Genomic DNA, 16,967 nt, shown 5'->3' with positions numbered 1-16,967 from the left:
GAGACTGAGAAATAGTTCAGACTTTCAAATGAAAAACCAAAGTGTGTATTCAAAAGCAACATCAAACTTCATGGTTGGTGTTATCAGTTCTTATTGACCTTTTGGGCCGTCTTGACTCAAAATGTAAGCACTTTCAGTTGTACTAGGGTTGCTCTTTCTGCATTCATCTGTTGGGGGTTCAGGGAGTAGGGTTATGCTACTTTCCCCCAAATGCAGATGTCTTAAGAGGTTATTCTGGCAAGAAGAACATTGAAAAAGGAAAGCTGCACTTACTAAACCAGCCCTCGTTAAACTGTTCGTGCTTCCTTGGATCAGATGGGGAGTCCCACAGTTTAATGCTAAAACGTGTGTGTGTGTGTGTGTGTGTGTGTGTGTGTGCATGTGCGTGTTTGTGTGTGTGTAACAATCATTAAGGAGACTGTGATTTTACTTTTCTGCTTTAGTGCACTAATAGAGGTACTGGAAGTGTCGTGGAAAAGTCAACTTCCATTTGGAAGTTACATATCCAAATCCTCAGCATATTTTTTCTGTTGTATTCAGTTTCCAGACACTTAGCCTGATGGAAAGGGAGTTTGGATAGTTTGGCTATCCTGTAGAGCTGGGATATTTGGGGAGCTCTTTCACCTGTTGCATTAAGTGAAGAATAACAGCCAAGGCACGGTGGCAGCAAAATTTGCCTATGTGAAAATCATGAAATAGCAGAGGTTGGGAACCAAGCTGTTTATCAGTTCATCTCCTTAGTGTACCAATTTAGCAGCTGGAGAAAAGTGTCATCCAGACCAATTCCCATTCACTCCTCAAGCATAAATACCACAAAACAAAATACGATGTCATGGAATGATTTATTATCTGTCATCAAAAACTGATCTGGTAGGAAGAGAAGGGGAAAATACAGCATCATATACTTTTCTCTTTCACCACTGAAGTGGAAAATAATCATCCAGTAACTAAAGAAAGATTAGCTGCAAATTCTAACAATTGTAGGCATTATGGATGAGAGCCTAGCTGAAGCGCCATAAGAATAGCAGTTACTATGGTGGTGTAATTCACTGTCTGTGTATGTCATGGGGGCAGGGGAAGAATTAACGACATGCAAAAACTTTTACAGAGAAGAAACTATTGTCATTACTTGTCATTATGTCATTACTTTAAAATCCTTAATTTATCCTATGCATGCTTATATCCCATACATGGCACCAATCTAATCTGAGTTTAGGGAACTGGTCTTCCTGGTCAAAGGATATGGTCAGCAGGCCTGATCTCTGCTACTTTTTTCCCCAGAACATAACCAAGAGTGTTTGTCCTATTGCAGTGGTTCCCAACCTGGGAGCCGTGACCCCAGGAGGGGCACGAAGTAATCCAGAGGGGGCCATGAACAGTAAAGAAGTGAATTATTTATTAATTTTTTAAAAAGTCTTCACTCCTTGGACACTGTCTGCTCCCCACTGCCGCTGCAGATGACACCTCCCCCTTGCTCCAAATGACACCTCCCCCTTGCTCCAAATGAGAGAGGAAGACTTTTGTTGAAGTGCCAGAGCATCTTTCAGGTGCACCAAGGGCAGGCATCTGCCTATAAAACATGTGGCAGATGCCAAAGGAAGCTGAGGGAGGAACTACCAGGAAGAAGAGGGGATTACTATCCCAACTCCTGTCTCCTTGCACTGCCAATGCTGCTGACATCCTTACTCATAATGAGAGGAGAGGGCTTTTCTTGAAGCATATGTGAATTATACTCAACAGCCTTTCAGCCTGTAGGATTTTAGGGTGATGTACAAACAATAAATTGTATTTTGGCATTATGATTGCTTTCTTCTTCTTCTCTAGCTTTATTCTGATTTTCAATATTACCAGTTCATGATCTGTACCACAGTCTGCTCCTGGTCTTGTTTTCGCAGAAAGTATGGAACCTCCATCTTCTGCTACTAATTATATAATCAATTTGATTCCTATATTGACCATTTGGTGATATCCATGTGTACAGTCATCTTTTCAGTTGCTTGAAAATCAGAGTAAAGCTAAAGAACAACAACAAAGCAATCATAATGCCAAAATACAATTTAAATAACATCCTAGAAGAATATAAAGATCAAATAAGGAACAGATTTGAGGCTTTAAACTTAGTTGACAGAGAACCAGAAGAACTATGGAGTGAAGTCAGAGACATTATCAGGCAAGAATGCAAAAAGACAATATCTCTAGTTAAAAAGAGAGAAAGACCTCAATGGATGACTGAAGAAACTCTTAAAATGGTTAAAGATACAAGGAAAGCAAAAGCAAAAGGAGATAGAAACACGGTTAGAACCCTAAATGCAACAATACAGCAACTAGTATGTAGGGATAAAGAGAACTATTACAATAGTTATTGTATAGAAATAGAAGAGGACAACACAAAGGGTAGAATAAGAACCCTGTTCCAAAAGATTAGAGAAAATAAAGGGAAATTTAAACCAAGAGTTGAATAATCAACAGGGGAATACACTGAGTGACTGAGATAAAATAAAAGGTGTTGTTGTTGTTTATTAATATATGGTCACAGACCCATTCAAGTAAAATAGTCAGTAAAAAGTCAGAAAAGATACAGAAATATAAAAATACAACATAGAAGAAATAGCAGTTAAAAGAGAAGAATCCTCTTACGACTCCTTTGGGCAGAGAAGAGGAACTTAGCTACTGACTCTGTTGTAGACTTATTAAAATCAGCTAGGAAGTTTTTCAAAAACGAGACCAATGGCCTGCTAGGAAAGTTCCTCATAATTGGGCCGAGTAGTCTATCACGATCCTCCCTATAAAAATTACATACAAAAAAGACGTGAGTCAATGTTTCAACTTCGTCACCACAAGGACACACCCAGTCCGCATAAGGCGTACCTTGGTATTGCCATTCCAAGAGAGCGGAAGGGAGACAATTAAACCTGGCTCTGGAGAATACATGCCGATACTTAGGAATAGACAGATTCTCCAAATAGTTAGTGTGCTTGGGGAACAGGAAATTCAGACCAAGATGGATAGGGAAGCGCATTTTGCAAGCATTTGATACAGAAAGTTGAAAGTCGATATCCCTAATTTGTTGGTCTAAAATGAATTTAGCAATCCTGAAATTTTGTGTAAGGATAAAATCAAAAGAAAAGCCTAATGAATGCAGTTTAACAATAAAACAATTTAGACCAAGAACTGGTGTAAACGCCTTTCAAAAGAAGGTTTAAATAGCCTAAAGAAGGATCGCTGAAGACAACCTTAAGCCAATATCTAAAAGCAAAGGACCATGCAGCACATTCGATAGAAACAAGGCTGTCCTCGAAAGCCTGCGGCTGTTACACACCATGGCATTCCAAATAGAGATCTCAGGAATTTTGAAAGGACACTTTCCACAGCTGGATTAAATCCCTGGATCCACATTGGAACACCATACAGTAACTGAGACAAGATTTTAGCCTTAAATACCTGGATGGCCGCTGGAATATATTCCAGCGTAGCCCAGAAATAAAAGGAAGATGGAACCAATACACTGAAGAACTCTATAAAAGAGATGCAAGGATGACAGATTCATTCATGGAGGAACCATATGATGAAGAACCAGAAATTTTAGAATGTGAGGTGAAAAAAAGGTAAAGGTGTCCCTGCACTTGTAGTGCGAGTCGTTTCCGACTCTTAAGGTGATGTCTTGCGATGTTTACTAGGCAGACCGTATATATGGGGTGGGATTGCCAGTTCCTTCCCTGGCCTTTCTTTACCCCCCAGCATATGCCAGGTACTCATTTTACCGACCATGGATGGATGGAAGGCTGAGTGGACCTCAACCCCTTTTACCGGAGATTCAACTTCCTCCTTCCATTGGAATCGAACTCCGGCTGTGAGCAGAGCTTCTGCTGCGTTACTGCCTCTTACCACTCTGTGCCACGGAGGATCTTCTGTGCCACAGAGGATCTTTGTGAGGTGAAAGCTGCTCTTAAAATACTTGGAAGAAACAAATCACCAGGAACAGATGGCATCCCAATAGAGTTGCTGCAAGCTACTGAGACTGAATTTGTCAAAATTTTGACAAAAATTTGTCAAGAAATATGGAAAACTAAACAATGGCCCACAGACTGGAAGCGTTCAATATACATCCCAATTCCAAAGAAAGGGGATCCCAGGGAATGCAGTAATTATCAAACTATTGCCTTAATATCGCAAACATACGTTGAATAATGGAACGGACCAAGGAATTTCAGAAGGAAATCACCCTGTGCTTTATAGATTACAGCAAAGCTTTTGACTGTGTAGATCATGAAAAACTATGGAATGCTTTAAAAGAAATGGGGGTGCCACAGCATCTGATTCTCCTGATGCACAACCTGTACTCTGGACAAGAGGCTACTGTAAGGACAGAATATGGAGACACTGATTGGTTCCCAATCGGAAAGGGTGTGCGACGGGTGTATTTTATCACCTCATTTGTTTAATCTATATGCAGAACATATCATATGGAAAGCAGGATTGGATCAAGATGAAGGAGGTGTGAAAACTGGAGGGAGAAATATCAGTAATTTAAGATATGCAGACAATACCATACTACTAGCAGAAACCAGTAATGATTTGAAACAAATGCTGATGAAAGTTAAAGAGGAAAGCACAAAAGCAGAACTACAGGTAAACGTCAAGAAGACTAAAGTAATGACAACAGAAGATTTATGTAACTTTAAAGTTGACAATGAGGACATTGAACTTGTTGAGGATTATCAATACCTTGGCACGGTCATTAACCAAAATGGAGACAGTAGTCAAGAAATCAGAAGAAGGCTAGGACTGGGGACAATAAACAATAAAAAAACAGAACAGCAGCATAGTTCTGAACTTCCTACAGCCAACTAAAACCACAATATCCTCTCATTAAAGCAAACATACTAACAACAAATATGCAACAGAAATAAAATATAGATCTCACCCACACCTCTCATTCAAATACTTGTGTGAAGAGATGTGTCTTAAGGTGATATCAAAAGGTGGTATTTTTTAAATGCTGTCCAGACCTTCCTCCCAGAGGAGCTCAGCATGGCAAGGGGTGATCAAGGGGGAAGACAACCAAACCTCAAACAGGAGAAAGTTCCATACCCAGGGGAATATCACAGAGAAGGCCCTCTCACTCTGTGCCAGACCATATCCAGCAGCAGGACCACAAGAAGGACCTTTCCTGCAGACCTGAGTTTTCAGATACTGGGAGAGGCGCTCCTTTATTTTATTGGGTCTCAGGTCATTCAGGGCTTTGTGAACTAAAAACACCTTGAATTGGGGCTAGCAGCAAATAGGCAGCCAGTGCATTTCCCAAAGAATTGCTGTCATGCAATATTTTCCTGGTATGATGCTCAACACTCTTGCAGTCGTATTCTGCACCAGGTGCAGCTTTTGGGCTGTCTTTCAAGGGTAGTCCTATATAAAGTGCACTACAGTAGTCTCCCTTTGACATTTTAAATGAGCCATAAATGAATACCAAGTAATCATTCCTTTGAAACTATTGCTAAGGCATCTAAAATATAGCATCATCATGACTGACTCAGAAACAAGAGAGTATTTGTTTTAACCAGGATTCAGCTAGCACAGAATCCTGAGAATAAACAAAGCAAGTTCTCAGCCTTTATGTTTGCAGAAAGTGTCCTGAAAGGAGTTATTTGCTATTCCCCCTAACCCAGGCCATATTTACAAGAAGAATTAAATGGCATGAAACATCCATGAATCATAATTTTAAAGCATGTGGTTTCCCTCAAGGAATCCTGAGAACCGTAGTTTACTCCTCACAGAGCTACAGTTCCCAGGACCCTTATGAAACTGCAGTCCCCAGGATTATTTGCAGGGGGGAAGCCATGCACTTTAAATGTATGGTATGGATGTGATGAAAAAAAAAGTAGAAGAAAGAAAGGAAGGAAGGAAGAGGAATGGACAGAGGGGAAAGCCTGAGAGAAGAAAAACATTTAGATGAGCAGAGGACAAGAAGTGGGTATGGCCAGGAGCTGCAGAGGTGAGGAGGGCTAAAGCTCATGGTTTGAAATAATCAGGCAAATATTGGACCATACACTTCTTATATAATTCTGTTTTCCCCAATAATGACTTTAAATGTAAAGAAACCTGTTTCTCCTCTTAAGAATTTATCCAGATTAAATTTGTCTATTGACAAAAATAATTGAAGAATCAAGATGAGAATAGCAGGAGATATGTGAGGTTAGACATTAGTTTACTTTGACAGTTTTGTGAGGGAAGCTTGCATAACACCTGCCCACACAAGGCCTAATTCAAGGTAATATCATCAGTTCCTCACTTCTGTGAATGCTCCAAAAAGTATTCACAAACTACAAAAATGACTACTGCAACCCTGCTTTTAAATTCAGTTTGGTGCAATTTATCCATTTTCAGTGTCTGTCTGAAGAGATACAAGAGCTAAAATTATGTACTTGAAAAGGTTGTATTAAGAGTAAAGCCCTCTAACCAGAAAAATCCTTGTTTAACCTCTTGATTCCAAGCTGAAAACACTGCCCGTGTCAACAGCCTGTTTCGTTTTCCTGCCCTGTAAAATTTTATGATAATGTAATATATCTAGTATCTGGTTTGCCATTATGTTAGCAAAACTGCCTGAAGGAACACTCCTGTGGAGAGCTGTGTTCAAAATTACAAACATGTTTAGTAGACAGTGCATTATGTTAGCTGGTTGTTAAGAATGTTGAAAGGTATTTTATTATTTCGGACTGTGAACAGGGAGCCTACAGTTTAGATTTGAAAACTAACGTAAAAAAATGAGTGAAGTGCTGTATTACCTTTGGAGTTATATGTACTTGGGAACTGAGTTTGGGTCAGAAAGTACATTCAGCAGTTACGAGATGTTTTTTTGGGGGGGGTTGTACTATTTCAGCCTGCAGGTGGGAGACTGCATGTTCAAATAGTGCCTGATCTAAAAATAAACTACCTGCATTTGCAAGTTGGAGAGAATAGCTTCCTATTTCCCTCCCCCCCCCAATGTAGAGGGATTTTTTTCAATGTACAGGGATGTTTGCTTTTGTTTTTAGGGGTATCAAACATCATACAGACTAGAAACAAGTTTACCACTTGATTCTGCTGGATGTATAAACTTGGCCATTTGTTGGAACCCTGAAATGCTGTCATTGAAGGCTTTTGGGGAAAGGCTCCCCCCCCTTTAATTTCTGGTGAGGGGATGTAGGGTGATTCAGAAATGACTTCAGCCTTAAATCTTTTGCCTGAATACACTAGAGTTAAAAGTCTCTAGAGGATGGGGGTGTACATGCAAGCCCCATCCCCAATGGCCCCCTGCAAGCAAGTGCCTTTCAGACATGTATACATTTAGCATGAAGATCTGAAGGGGGTTTCAGGGTGATCTTGAGATGGAGAATGAAATCAAGGAGACTGTTAAGAAAGAAAATGTTGTAGTGATGTGTGACTCCAATTACCTTCAAACAGACTAGGTAAATGCATATTCCAGTCATGACAAAGAGGTGAAATTTCTAGGTATCCTAAATTACTGTGTCCTAGAACAGTTGGTAATAGAACAGACCAGAGAGAAGATGGTGTGAGATGCAAATGTTGTTGAACCGATTGGGAATAGTGACTGCAGTGCTATCAAATTTAACATACATGTAAGTGGGAAAACTGCAAAAAAAAAGTCCACCTCAGTCACATTTGCCTTCAAAAGAGGAAACTTATAAAAAATTATAGGATAGGTAAAAGGGAAGTTAAAAGGGAAAGATCTCCCAAATGCTTGGGATTTTTCAAAATCACAATAATATACCATACATTCAGCTAGATTGTTATACTGTAGATCAGGAAATGTATAATCTAAGCCAACCTTTCCCTACCTTTACGTCCACAGATATTACTGGACTACACTTCCCATAATTCCTGACCATTAGCCATGCAGGCTAGGGCTGATGGGAGCTGTAGTCCAGCAACGTATGGGGACCCAAAGGATGGGAAAGGCTGATTTAGGTCAATAGGATGTCAGTGTGGAAGCTATTAGAAGCATGAAGGCTTCCTTCAGAAAATGGAAGTCTTGTCCAAATGAAGAGAACAAAAAGGAACACAAACTTTGGCAAAAGAAATGCACGCAGGCAATAACAAGTGCAAAAGAAGAATTAGAGGAATGGAAAAGTGTTAAGCCCAACAACAAAAAATAGAAAGAATCTTTTCTCCCTTTCTCATAATACTAGAACCTAGGATCAACCAATGTAGCTGAATGTCGGAATATTCAGGAGAGACAAAAGGAAGTACTTCACATAATGCGTAGTTAAACTATGGAATTTGGTACTGCAAGATGTAGTAAAGGATCTTGCATAACTTTAAACTTGGATGGCTTTAAAGGGGGGTTAGACAAATTTGTGGAGGATAAGGTTATCAATGGCCTACTGCTATGATGTCTGTGTACTGCCTCTAGCATCAGAGACAGTATGTGTCTGAATACCAGTTGCTGGAGAGCACAAGTGAGGAGAGTTGTGCTCATGTCCTGCTTGCGGGCTTCCCATAGGCAGCTGATTGATCACTGTGAAAACAGGATGCTGGACTAGATAGCTCTTTGGTCTAACCCAGCTGGACTGTTCTTACGTGTATTTGACTGAACATGTTTAGATGCCTCCACATCGGGAACTTTGTCATATCAGGATACCAGAGCACACAGAGATTTGTCACTGTATTCAGTCAAACGCACATAGAAGCCCCTTTGACACTCTCAATGCACAAATGTCTGACAGGAGCTTGAACATCTGGGGATATTGAGGGTGGGTCTTTCATGTGTGCTCCCACCCCACTACACTCTCTTAATCCATGCTTGTTCAATCAAATGAGGGCTTTAGTGGCACTGATAAACAGCGACAAATATTTAGAATTGGCAGTAATGCTGTTAAACAGCATCAGATATACAGGCAAAATACAGTTAGCACATACTGAGTTTCACAAACCAGTTTAAACTGGTTTAAGATGCTGATTTGCCCTTGCAGGTACAGGAGGCAGGGAAGGAAAAAAGGAGCAAAGGAAGTGGCAGTCTTTCATGCAGGCACCCCCAAATCCTTGCATGACTGAGTGGCATACATACTTTTTTTACAAAAAAAAATGTGACTGTTCTTTTGTGCTAATCTGGTATAAAAAAACTTACATTTCAAAAATATTTTTGTTAAAAAAAAGTATGAGTACACAGGTAAACAAATACATGTCTGCATGTCTGCGTGCCTACAACATACTTCAGATTTCCTGACTTGGAGTAACACACAAAAAACTTGTATTTCAAAAATAATTATTATTTTGTTAAGGCACGTACCCACAACAGACTTTAGGTCTCCTGACTTGGAGCAACACATACCTTTAACATCATTATTACTTATATTTCAAACATTAAAAAAAAAGATGTGCACATAGGTAAACAAATATGCACATGCATGCTACAATGACCCTCCAGTTTCCAGAACCTAGGTCGGTGGGGAGGCAGTAATTGAAGGGAAGGGACAACATACAACATAAATACATTCCATCAAACACCCCCCATTCATGTTAACAGGAAATATTGACATTTATTTCAGATGCATAAAAGTGAAAGCACTCATGTGGAAGAAGGCGTGCCAGCCTGCCCATGAAACAGTGGCCCACATAGACATTAACGGCCTAGTGTGGACACAGCCTTAAAAGCAGCAGGGGCAGACTAGGGATAGAAAGTTCTGTCATTCTCGGTTCTCTCAGTTTCTAATTTTTCCAATCTTAAATTTAGTTCTCCACATTTTAGCAGCAATTCGCAATTTTAAAAAATCCTCATAAAAATTCTCCAGCATTCTAGTGCAAATTATACAGCCACATATACTATAGCCAGAATGCATTTTTTTGCATTCCGCAATGTTAAATTGAAAATACCCCCATGCCATTCTGCTGCTTCCCATAAGCTCATTTCAAAACAAAATCTTACAAAATTTATAGTCCTGAACTCAGAAACGCTTGCTTAACAATCATCTAAATTTTCATGGCAATACACAAAACACTCAGAGAGAATCAAGAGTTCAAAGAGTAAAACAAGAGAATTTTTTTTAAATCCCCCAAAGAATCCTGGGAAGTGTAGTTTGTGAAGGGTGCTGAGAGTTGTTAGGAGACTCCTATTTCCTTGACAGAGCTCCAGTGGCCAGAGTGGTTTAACAGTCAACCCCTCTTCTGGGGATTGTAGCCGCATCAGGGGAATAGGGTGGAACACCATGACTAAACAGTGGAATACAGTAGAGCCCCGCTTTACGGCATTCCGTTTTCCAGCGTTCCGCTGATGCGGCGGCTTTCAATTAGGGGAAATTCCCCTTTTTAAAGCTGATTTTGCGCTTTTGCGGCATTTTGTGGCATTTTCGCGCGACGCGACCCATTATAGTCAATGGGTTCCACTTTACGGCAATTTCCGCTTTACGGCGGGGGCCTGGTCCCTAACCCACCGTATAAGCGGGGCCCTACTATAAAAGTCTGGTGTGGATGTGGCCAGTGGCAGCTTCGATTTAAATTTGTGTGGGAGACTACAGGTGCCTGCTGTAGAATAAAAAGGAAATGAAAACCTAGAAAAACAGTGATACTGTTAACAATGTTTTCCTTTTACAAAGGAAAAGGCTTTCCCTCTGCCCAGTGCCCACCTACCCAATCTCCTGTCCTCCCTCCCCCTCTTCCTCCCCCTCCCCGCCCGGTCCACCTTCCTCCCTGCCCTCCCTGCCCTCCCTGCCCCTCTCCCAGATCAGTTTCACCTATCCTAAGCATGATTGCACAGGAGTAAATCCCACTGAACTCAAAAAGCATGCAAATGATCAAAACTGCGCTCCCCTTCTCCTCCCTCCTATCCCCTACCTCTTGCATCTTCCCTCCCCCTTCCTTCAACCCTCCTGTCCCTTAACCCTCCCCTTCCAATCCCCTCCCTCCCCTCTCCCTCCCTTCCTCCTTCCCTCCTTCTCCTCCTCACCCACCATGGTCAGTTTTACCTATCCTAAGCATGATTGCATGGGAGTAAATTCCGTTGAACTCAATAAGCATGCAAATGATCAGACCTGCCTTTCCTTTCCCCTCCCTTCTTCCTCCTTTCCCCTTCTTCCTCCTCCCTTGCCCGCTCCAGCTCTCCCTCCCTCCCTCTCCCTTTTCCTCCTCCCCTGTGCTCAGTTTCACCTATCCTAAGCAAGATTGCATGGGAGTAAATCCCACTGAACTCAATAAGCATGCAAATGGTCAAACTTGCCCTCCTCCCCTCCCCCTCCCACCTGCTCCCCCTCCCTTGTGGTCAGTTTCACCTATCCTAAGCATGATTGCAGGAGAGTAAATTCTACTGAACTCAATAAGCATGCAAATGATCAATCCATTCTCAGCAAATTTGCACAGAATCCCATTTCTTACCTCCCTGATTAAAAAGCAGAGAAATTCACTAATAGGCAAAAAAACCTTGCAGTTTAAGAACATACCTATAGCCAACAGCTTTCTATCAAACTTTAAAAAGCAGGAACATTGGGCAGCTATAATGAATGCTATTATAGTAGGAGGCCTGACCTCCTCTCTGAGATATTGTACTGCCCTCCAATTTTTAAAAATGCAAACACAATGTGGGTTGGTCTTTCACAGTCCAATCCACTTCCTGTGTAGCTTGGAAGAATTTGGTAATGGACTAATGTACACATTTTTGCAAGCCATTTCTTGTTATATAATGCATTTTTGCATATTTTCATTCCTGTATTCATTTTTATGCACACTTTCCCCTAATATATGCATTTTTGTAAACATTGTTTGGTTGACGAACTGCATTGCAAAATTGGAATAAGTGTGAATTATGAAGGATGGCTGTGTTTCAGTTCTCATATGGTTTTGGAAAGTGTAAATTTGATAGGTTTGGCTTTAAATGCGAACAGAATCAAATTCTCACCTATCCCTAGTGCAGACAGTAGTTGCTATATTGATTGCAGCAAATGCAAGGACCAATGTAGGAGTTACCTTCCTTTCGTTTCCAGAAGTAGCCAGTTAGGAGGCTCTGGGAAGCTCATAAGTTGTTTGTCCCCAGCACGTGGTATTAGTTGTGTATTATCTCTGTACCTGGAGGTTCCATACTTAGCTGCCATAATTTAATAGCCACTGTTATCCTCTGTGAACAGGTCTTTGCAGCCATGAACATTACCAGATCTTGTGGCGATAAATTCCATAAGTTAATTTTGCATTGCATTAGAAGGGTATCATCATCATCATTGCATTTTCATCTGGTGAAATATACTGGGAGCTTTTGAACCTCTGTAATCTCTTCTGCAGTGTCATTTTGCAAGAAAGACACTCTAAGGGAAATGCCACTGCCAGCTTCCAATTTACACTGCTATACTGTAGTCTCTTGCGTTAGTACTAAGATGCACGTGAGGAGAAAAGGAGGAAAATCATGCACAGCTAGTGAATTTCACATGGGTGCAGTTTCCTGCACACTCATAAATAAATGCACAGGTATTGATGGTTTCCAGGGCACTGTAACACTTGACTAATAAGTGTGGCACAGTGAAAGTATCATTTCATTTAAATAAATTGATAAGACAAGGGAGGACAGCATCCCCATAAACCAAGGAAGAAAATTGGGCATTTGTTAGATACTAATTAAACTGAGCAGGTACCCATAAAATTCTGCAGAAAATTATGGTCCTGAGATGAACCAGAACTCTTACTGGTAATGAAGCTGATCACAACGTGGAATTTGAGTTAAGTTGCTTAGCAACTGCAAATCAAAACTTGGATCTGTTTTCTGAACTAGAAAAATAAATATATTTCCTACTTGGAGGATAGCCGGTGCTATTTCTTTGTTGTGTGATGTTCAGGCAGGAGCATTATTGTCTTGCTAGAATCTGGAAATAGAATTCCCTGAGTGGCATGGAGGGGCTACAGGTGCTGAGGATCTTGCAGCTGGTTAGTGTGGTTATGTGTAAACAAGGTACCATCAGTTGTGGATAAGCTATAAAACCAGGCAGTATGGATAAAGCTGGAGGCATTATTCCAGTGGGCTACACAATGATGTGTGGGGAGGTGGTAGAGTCACCATTATAAGAAGTGACCTAGTTTGTCAGATGGTTTACACTTCCAAGGATTTCAGCAGTCATAGGGAATGTTCTGATGATAACACATGATCCAGTTTTACTACTGAATATAAATAAGGCTGGATTGGGAGACCACTTGTGAATCGTATGGAAACCATTTTGAGTTGGAGGAAAAGTGAAGCATAAGTATAAGAAATATATAAACCATCTAGACCCAGTTTAATATCATCTAGTTTACTGTGCATACATGTTTAAGATGTGAATATTCGAATGGAATTTGTATTTGGGAGACAGAATGTAATAAATAAATACTCAATATGTTTGTTTGTTTTACAGTATTTATATGCCACATTTTAGGGTTTAGCCCTCAAAAGGCAGGACACAAGAATGAGATGAGATCCATATCAATGGTCAAGCCATAAGAATACAATATTATGAGGGAGTCCACAGTCTCAGGAATTAGCAGCATAACAACATTGTTGGGAAATGACAGTCTAAAACAAATGAATTTTCAAGGCACATTTGAAGGCCTGTAGTGAAGAGACCATGTGTAGTTCTGTAGGAAGGGGGTTCTACAATCCTGGGGTCATGACTTGAGTATGAACATTCCAAGAGTGCCATTTGGGCAGGAGATAGGATTAAAAATGAAGTCAAATATCTTTAAACTAACTGTCATGTTATCTGAAGACAACAGTACACTGGAATGCATCAATACAATTTCCATCACCTTTTAAAGGGGCATTTCATCCAGCATATGCCCTCTCCCCATATGTTTAAATATCAAACAACTGAAGTACTTTCTCTGATACCTCAGCTTCGCATGATTTTTTCTTACCCGGTGAGCTGATCCAGCACAATTTTTGAGACCTGACAGGATCCCTAACATTGAATGAAACGACGTCACAGCATGTATGCCAACAAGAAAGAAGGTGTTCAGACTTCTCAGTACCAATTTAAAAGAGCCACGGACAACAGGAAACGGAATATATTTACAGAAAGGCAACAGCATTTTAGAACTGCTGTGAATTTAAAGGTTGTGTCCAGGGAAGAAGATAATGCCAAGTTTGCTGTCTTCTTCTGCTGAGCATAATGGACCATTATAGACTTTCCCTCACTCTTTGTGAATAGAAAGAGTCAATTTCTGAATGACAGATCTGCTCATTGTTTAGTTCACTTCCTGGCGCTGTTCTGTTCCACATCAGGTTCAGCAAATGTTATATACAGCCACATTTTGCTAGTAGTGCTTGTGATTGCACAACTAAAAATCCCAACAAGATGTTTGAATAATAACGTCATAGGACTGATATGCACCTTTTTTTTAACCAATGTTACTGTAATAGCTGAGGTGCTCTTATTTTTATTGTATTTTATTTTCTTGGAAGGAAACACCTGGTGCCAGTTAAGTACTGACATTCCCCCTCCCCCCAAAATGGTGTCCCTGGTGAAACATGACTATCAAGAACTCATGTTTGTTTATACATTTGTATCCAGTTCCTCTAGAAATATTTCAGGCATGGCACACTGTAAAAAGAGAAAACATTTTTAATGCAAATCCAAATATGACATTTAAAAACAAACAATAAAAACTAGGAACTGCACAACAGCAGCAGAAGAGCAGCAGAAGAGCAGCAGAAATAACAGCAATATTTGCACAAACGTATTTGAGTTTCTGATTTTACCTCTAAATAATGTTACCACATTCTTTTTCACTTGATGCTCTACGAGATGATAAACTTTAAGGGTGGTATTTGTTTTATAAGAATATTTATACACTGCCAATTCTTAAAAAGTATCAAGATGGTGAACAATGAAATCATAAAAACTATGAAAATATAAAATGATAAAATCCAGCTAGGTCATACTTAGAGCTGATTGATCCAAAACACTGGTGTTACTTATGGTTAATTTAAGTATATTTATTTCAATAGGTCTAATTTGAGTATGACTTAGTTGGATACCACTATTAAAGAGCCAGAGTTGTGTGGCAGAAGTCATAACAGTTAAACTGGTGGAAAGCTAAAATATGTTAGATATGCCCTACACTGGGTGACATAAACAAGTTTAATGTTAGATTTAGCTGCACACTCAGGAGTTGGTTATCTTGGTACATTTGTGGTTTCAGTTCAACACTTTGGTTTCTGTTTCTGGCGTTTCCTGGCTTCAGGTGTAACAGATGGGAGACCACTGAAGGAGACATTCATGTGATTCTGACAACTCTTTCTGTTGCAGTGTTTCACTCTTCCATATGCCTTTGTTTTCATTTTGCATTCTTAATTCCCATGATGACAGATAAGAGGTGGCTGTCCTACATGTAAGCTGAGTTCCTTGTTTCTTTTTCTTTTGACTGTCCCTGGCTGCATGTTCTCTGTTGATGTCTTGTTCCTGGTACTTGACCATCTTGTCTGTGAAAGGAAACGCTCCAGCTGGTTTGCCTGATAAGAAGAAAGGAAAGTTTGCTTGGTTTAGTCGCTCCACAGAAACTCATGGTAACGTTCCAATGTATTCTGTGTCCATCCTTTATGTGTACGTGTATGTTTCTGTGTAGTAACTGTGTAGTCCATCGGTGCATGTTTATGTATCTTTTTATAGCTTCTGCAGCATCGTGGACTTGTGTATGAGGTGGTAACTCCATTTCGTTTCAACCTCTTCTTCCTGATGGCTTCAGAATTGTATCCCATGCTGCCAAGCTCAAATATGTCTCCAAAAGCTCCATCCAATGTCTGAGGATTATATCTCTACATTATTCCATTTTCTATCTCTGGAACAGCCTTATGATAAAATACTAAACCTATAATAATTTTTGTTGGCTGTTTCTTCAACACCAAGTGAATATTTCATTAATCCTTAGGTTGGTTCTTTGAGCAAATTGGTAATATAAGAAGTATGGGAAAGTACTTGAAGATGGTGCAATGTTCCAGATGTTTAGGTCTTCTAAAAAGGAGGTTATACAAACTGGTATTAAGTGTAGAGAGAAGAGGTGCGCTGGAGGCATTTTTACCATCAGTTTTGTTAGAAAAGTGCAGGCTGTTGGTATTATCCACTAAGCTTTGCTGCCAGGCCCAATGCCAGCGGGCGGCCAGGTTGGACATTGGTCTAGGGCCCCCAAGGAGCCTCTCCTTAGATGGAGAGTGTGGAGCTCCCACTGCTCAATCCACACCAGCATCAGGTTGCAGGGCCCAGCTACCCAACACTACTGCGAATTGCAGGAGCTCCACCCTCCTAGGAAACATCCCCCACATGCAGTCAGAACAGGCTTTAAAAAGGCTCACCTCACCTATCTCCCGTGTCTCTACATCAGCATGCTAAGATGCATGCATGCCATCACATAAGATGGTAGCGGGGACATCCTTAAGGGGTTGATGCCCCTGCCACCTTGAGTGATGGCAGGTGTGCACACACAGCATGCTTGTGCTCTGATGTGGCTACATGGGAGGTAGGTGGGGCGAGGAGGCCTATTTAAGCCCTGTGGAGGGGATGTTGGGAATCATGATGGTGTGGGCCCAGGACAGTCTGGTGCCCAAGGGCCCAGTCATACCCGGTGCTGACCCTGTTTGCCGCTATATAACTTACATTCAGTTTGATGGGACTTACCTGTCTTCTCCCAGATAACGCAATGATTTTTGTGCAGCAGCAGCACTTGGAAGACTCCACTCTTTGTTTACATATTAGCTTCTATACACAGGTACACATAATGTTTTTTAAAGTTGTAACTGGGAGCCCAGGCCTATCATATGCTGCTGTGAGGGGCATACATCATATTAGCCAAAAAGAAGACCATTTCATTCTGCTAATCAAGAAAAGGAAAAAATTATATATAGACTCTTACTAAGTTTCTATGATCAGAGGAAAACAATATAAATGGTTTTTGATGAATGGATCCAAAACATTTCTGTTATGTTTTGTTTTTGACATTTTTCTTGGATGTAGATAAAAATGTTTGAA

At 40.5% G+C, this 16,967-nt stretch overlaps 1 protein-coding gene across 1 annotated transcript in view; it reads left to right on the top strand.

Moving 5' to 3' along the window:
* The window catches only part of CACNA1C (calcium voltage-gated channel subunit alpha1 C), a 722,305-nt gene that overhangs the window by 499,800 nt on the left and 205,538 nt on the right, over nt 1-16,967 (top strand). Inside the window, exon 10 of the mRNA XM_061638625.1 lies at nt 15,437-15,511. Within this exon, the coding sequence (XP_061494609.1) occupies nt 15,437-15,511 (75 nt within the window). The remainder of the gene's footprint in view (nt 1-15,436; nt 15,512-16,967) is intronic.

The sequence above is a fragment of the Rhineura floridana genome, chromosome 8 (assembly GCF_030035675.1).
Source record: "Rhineura floridana isolate rRhiFlo1 chromosome 8, rRhiFlo1.hap2, whole genome shotgun sequence".
Lineage (NCBI taxonomy): Eukaryota > Metazoa > Chordata > Lepidosauria > Squamata > Rhineuridae > Rhineura > Rhineura floridana.
This window is presented reverse-complemented; position numbering and strand designations above follow the sequence as displayed.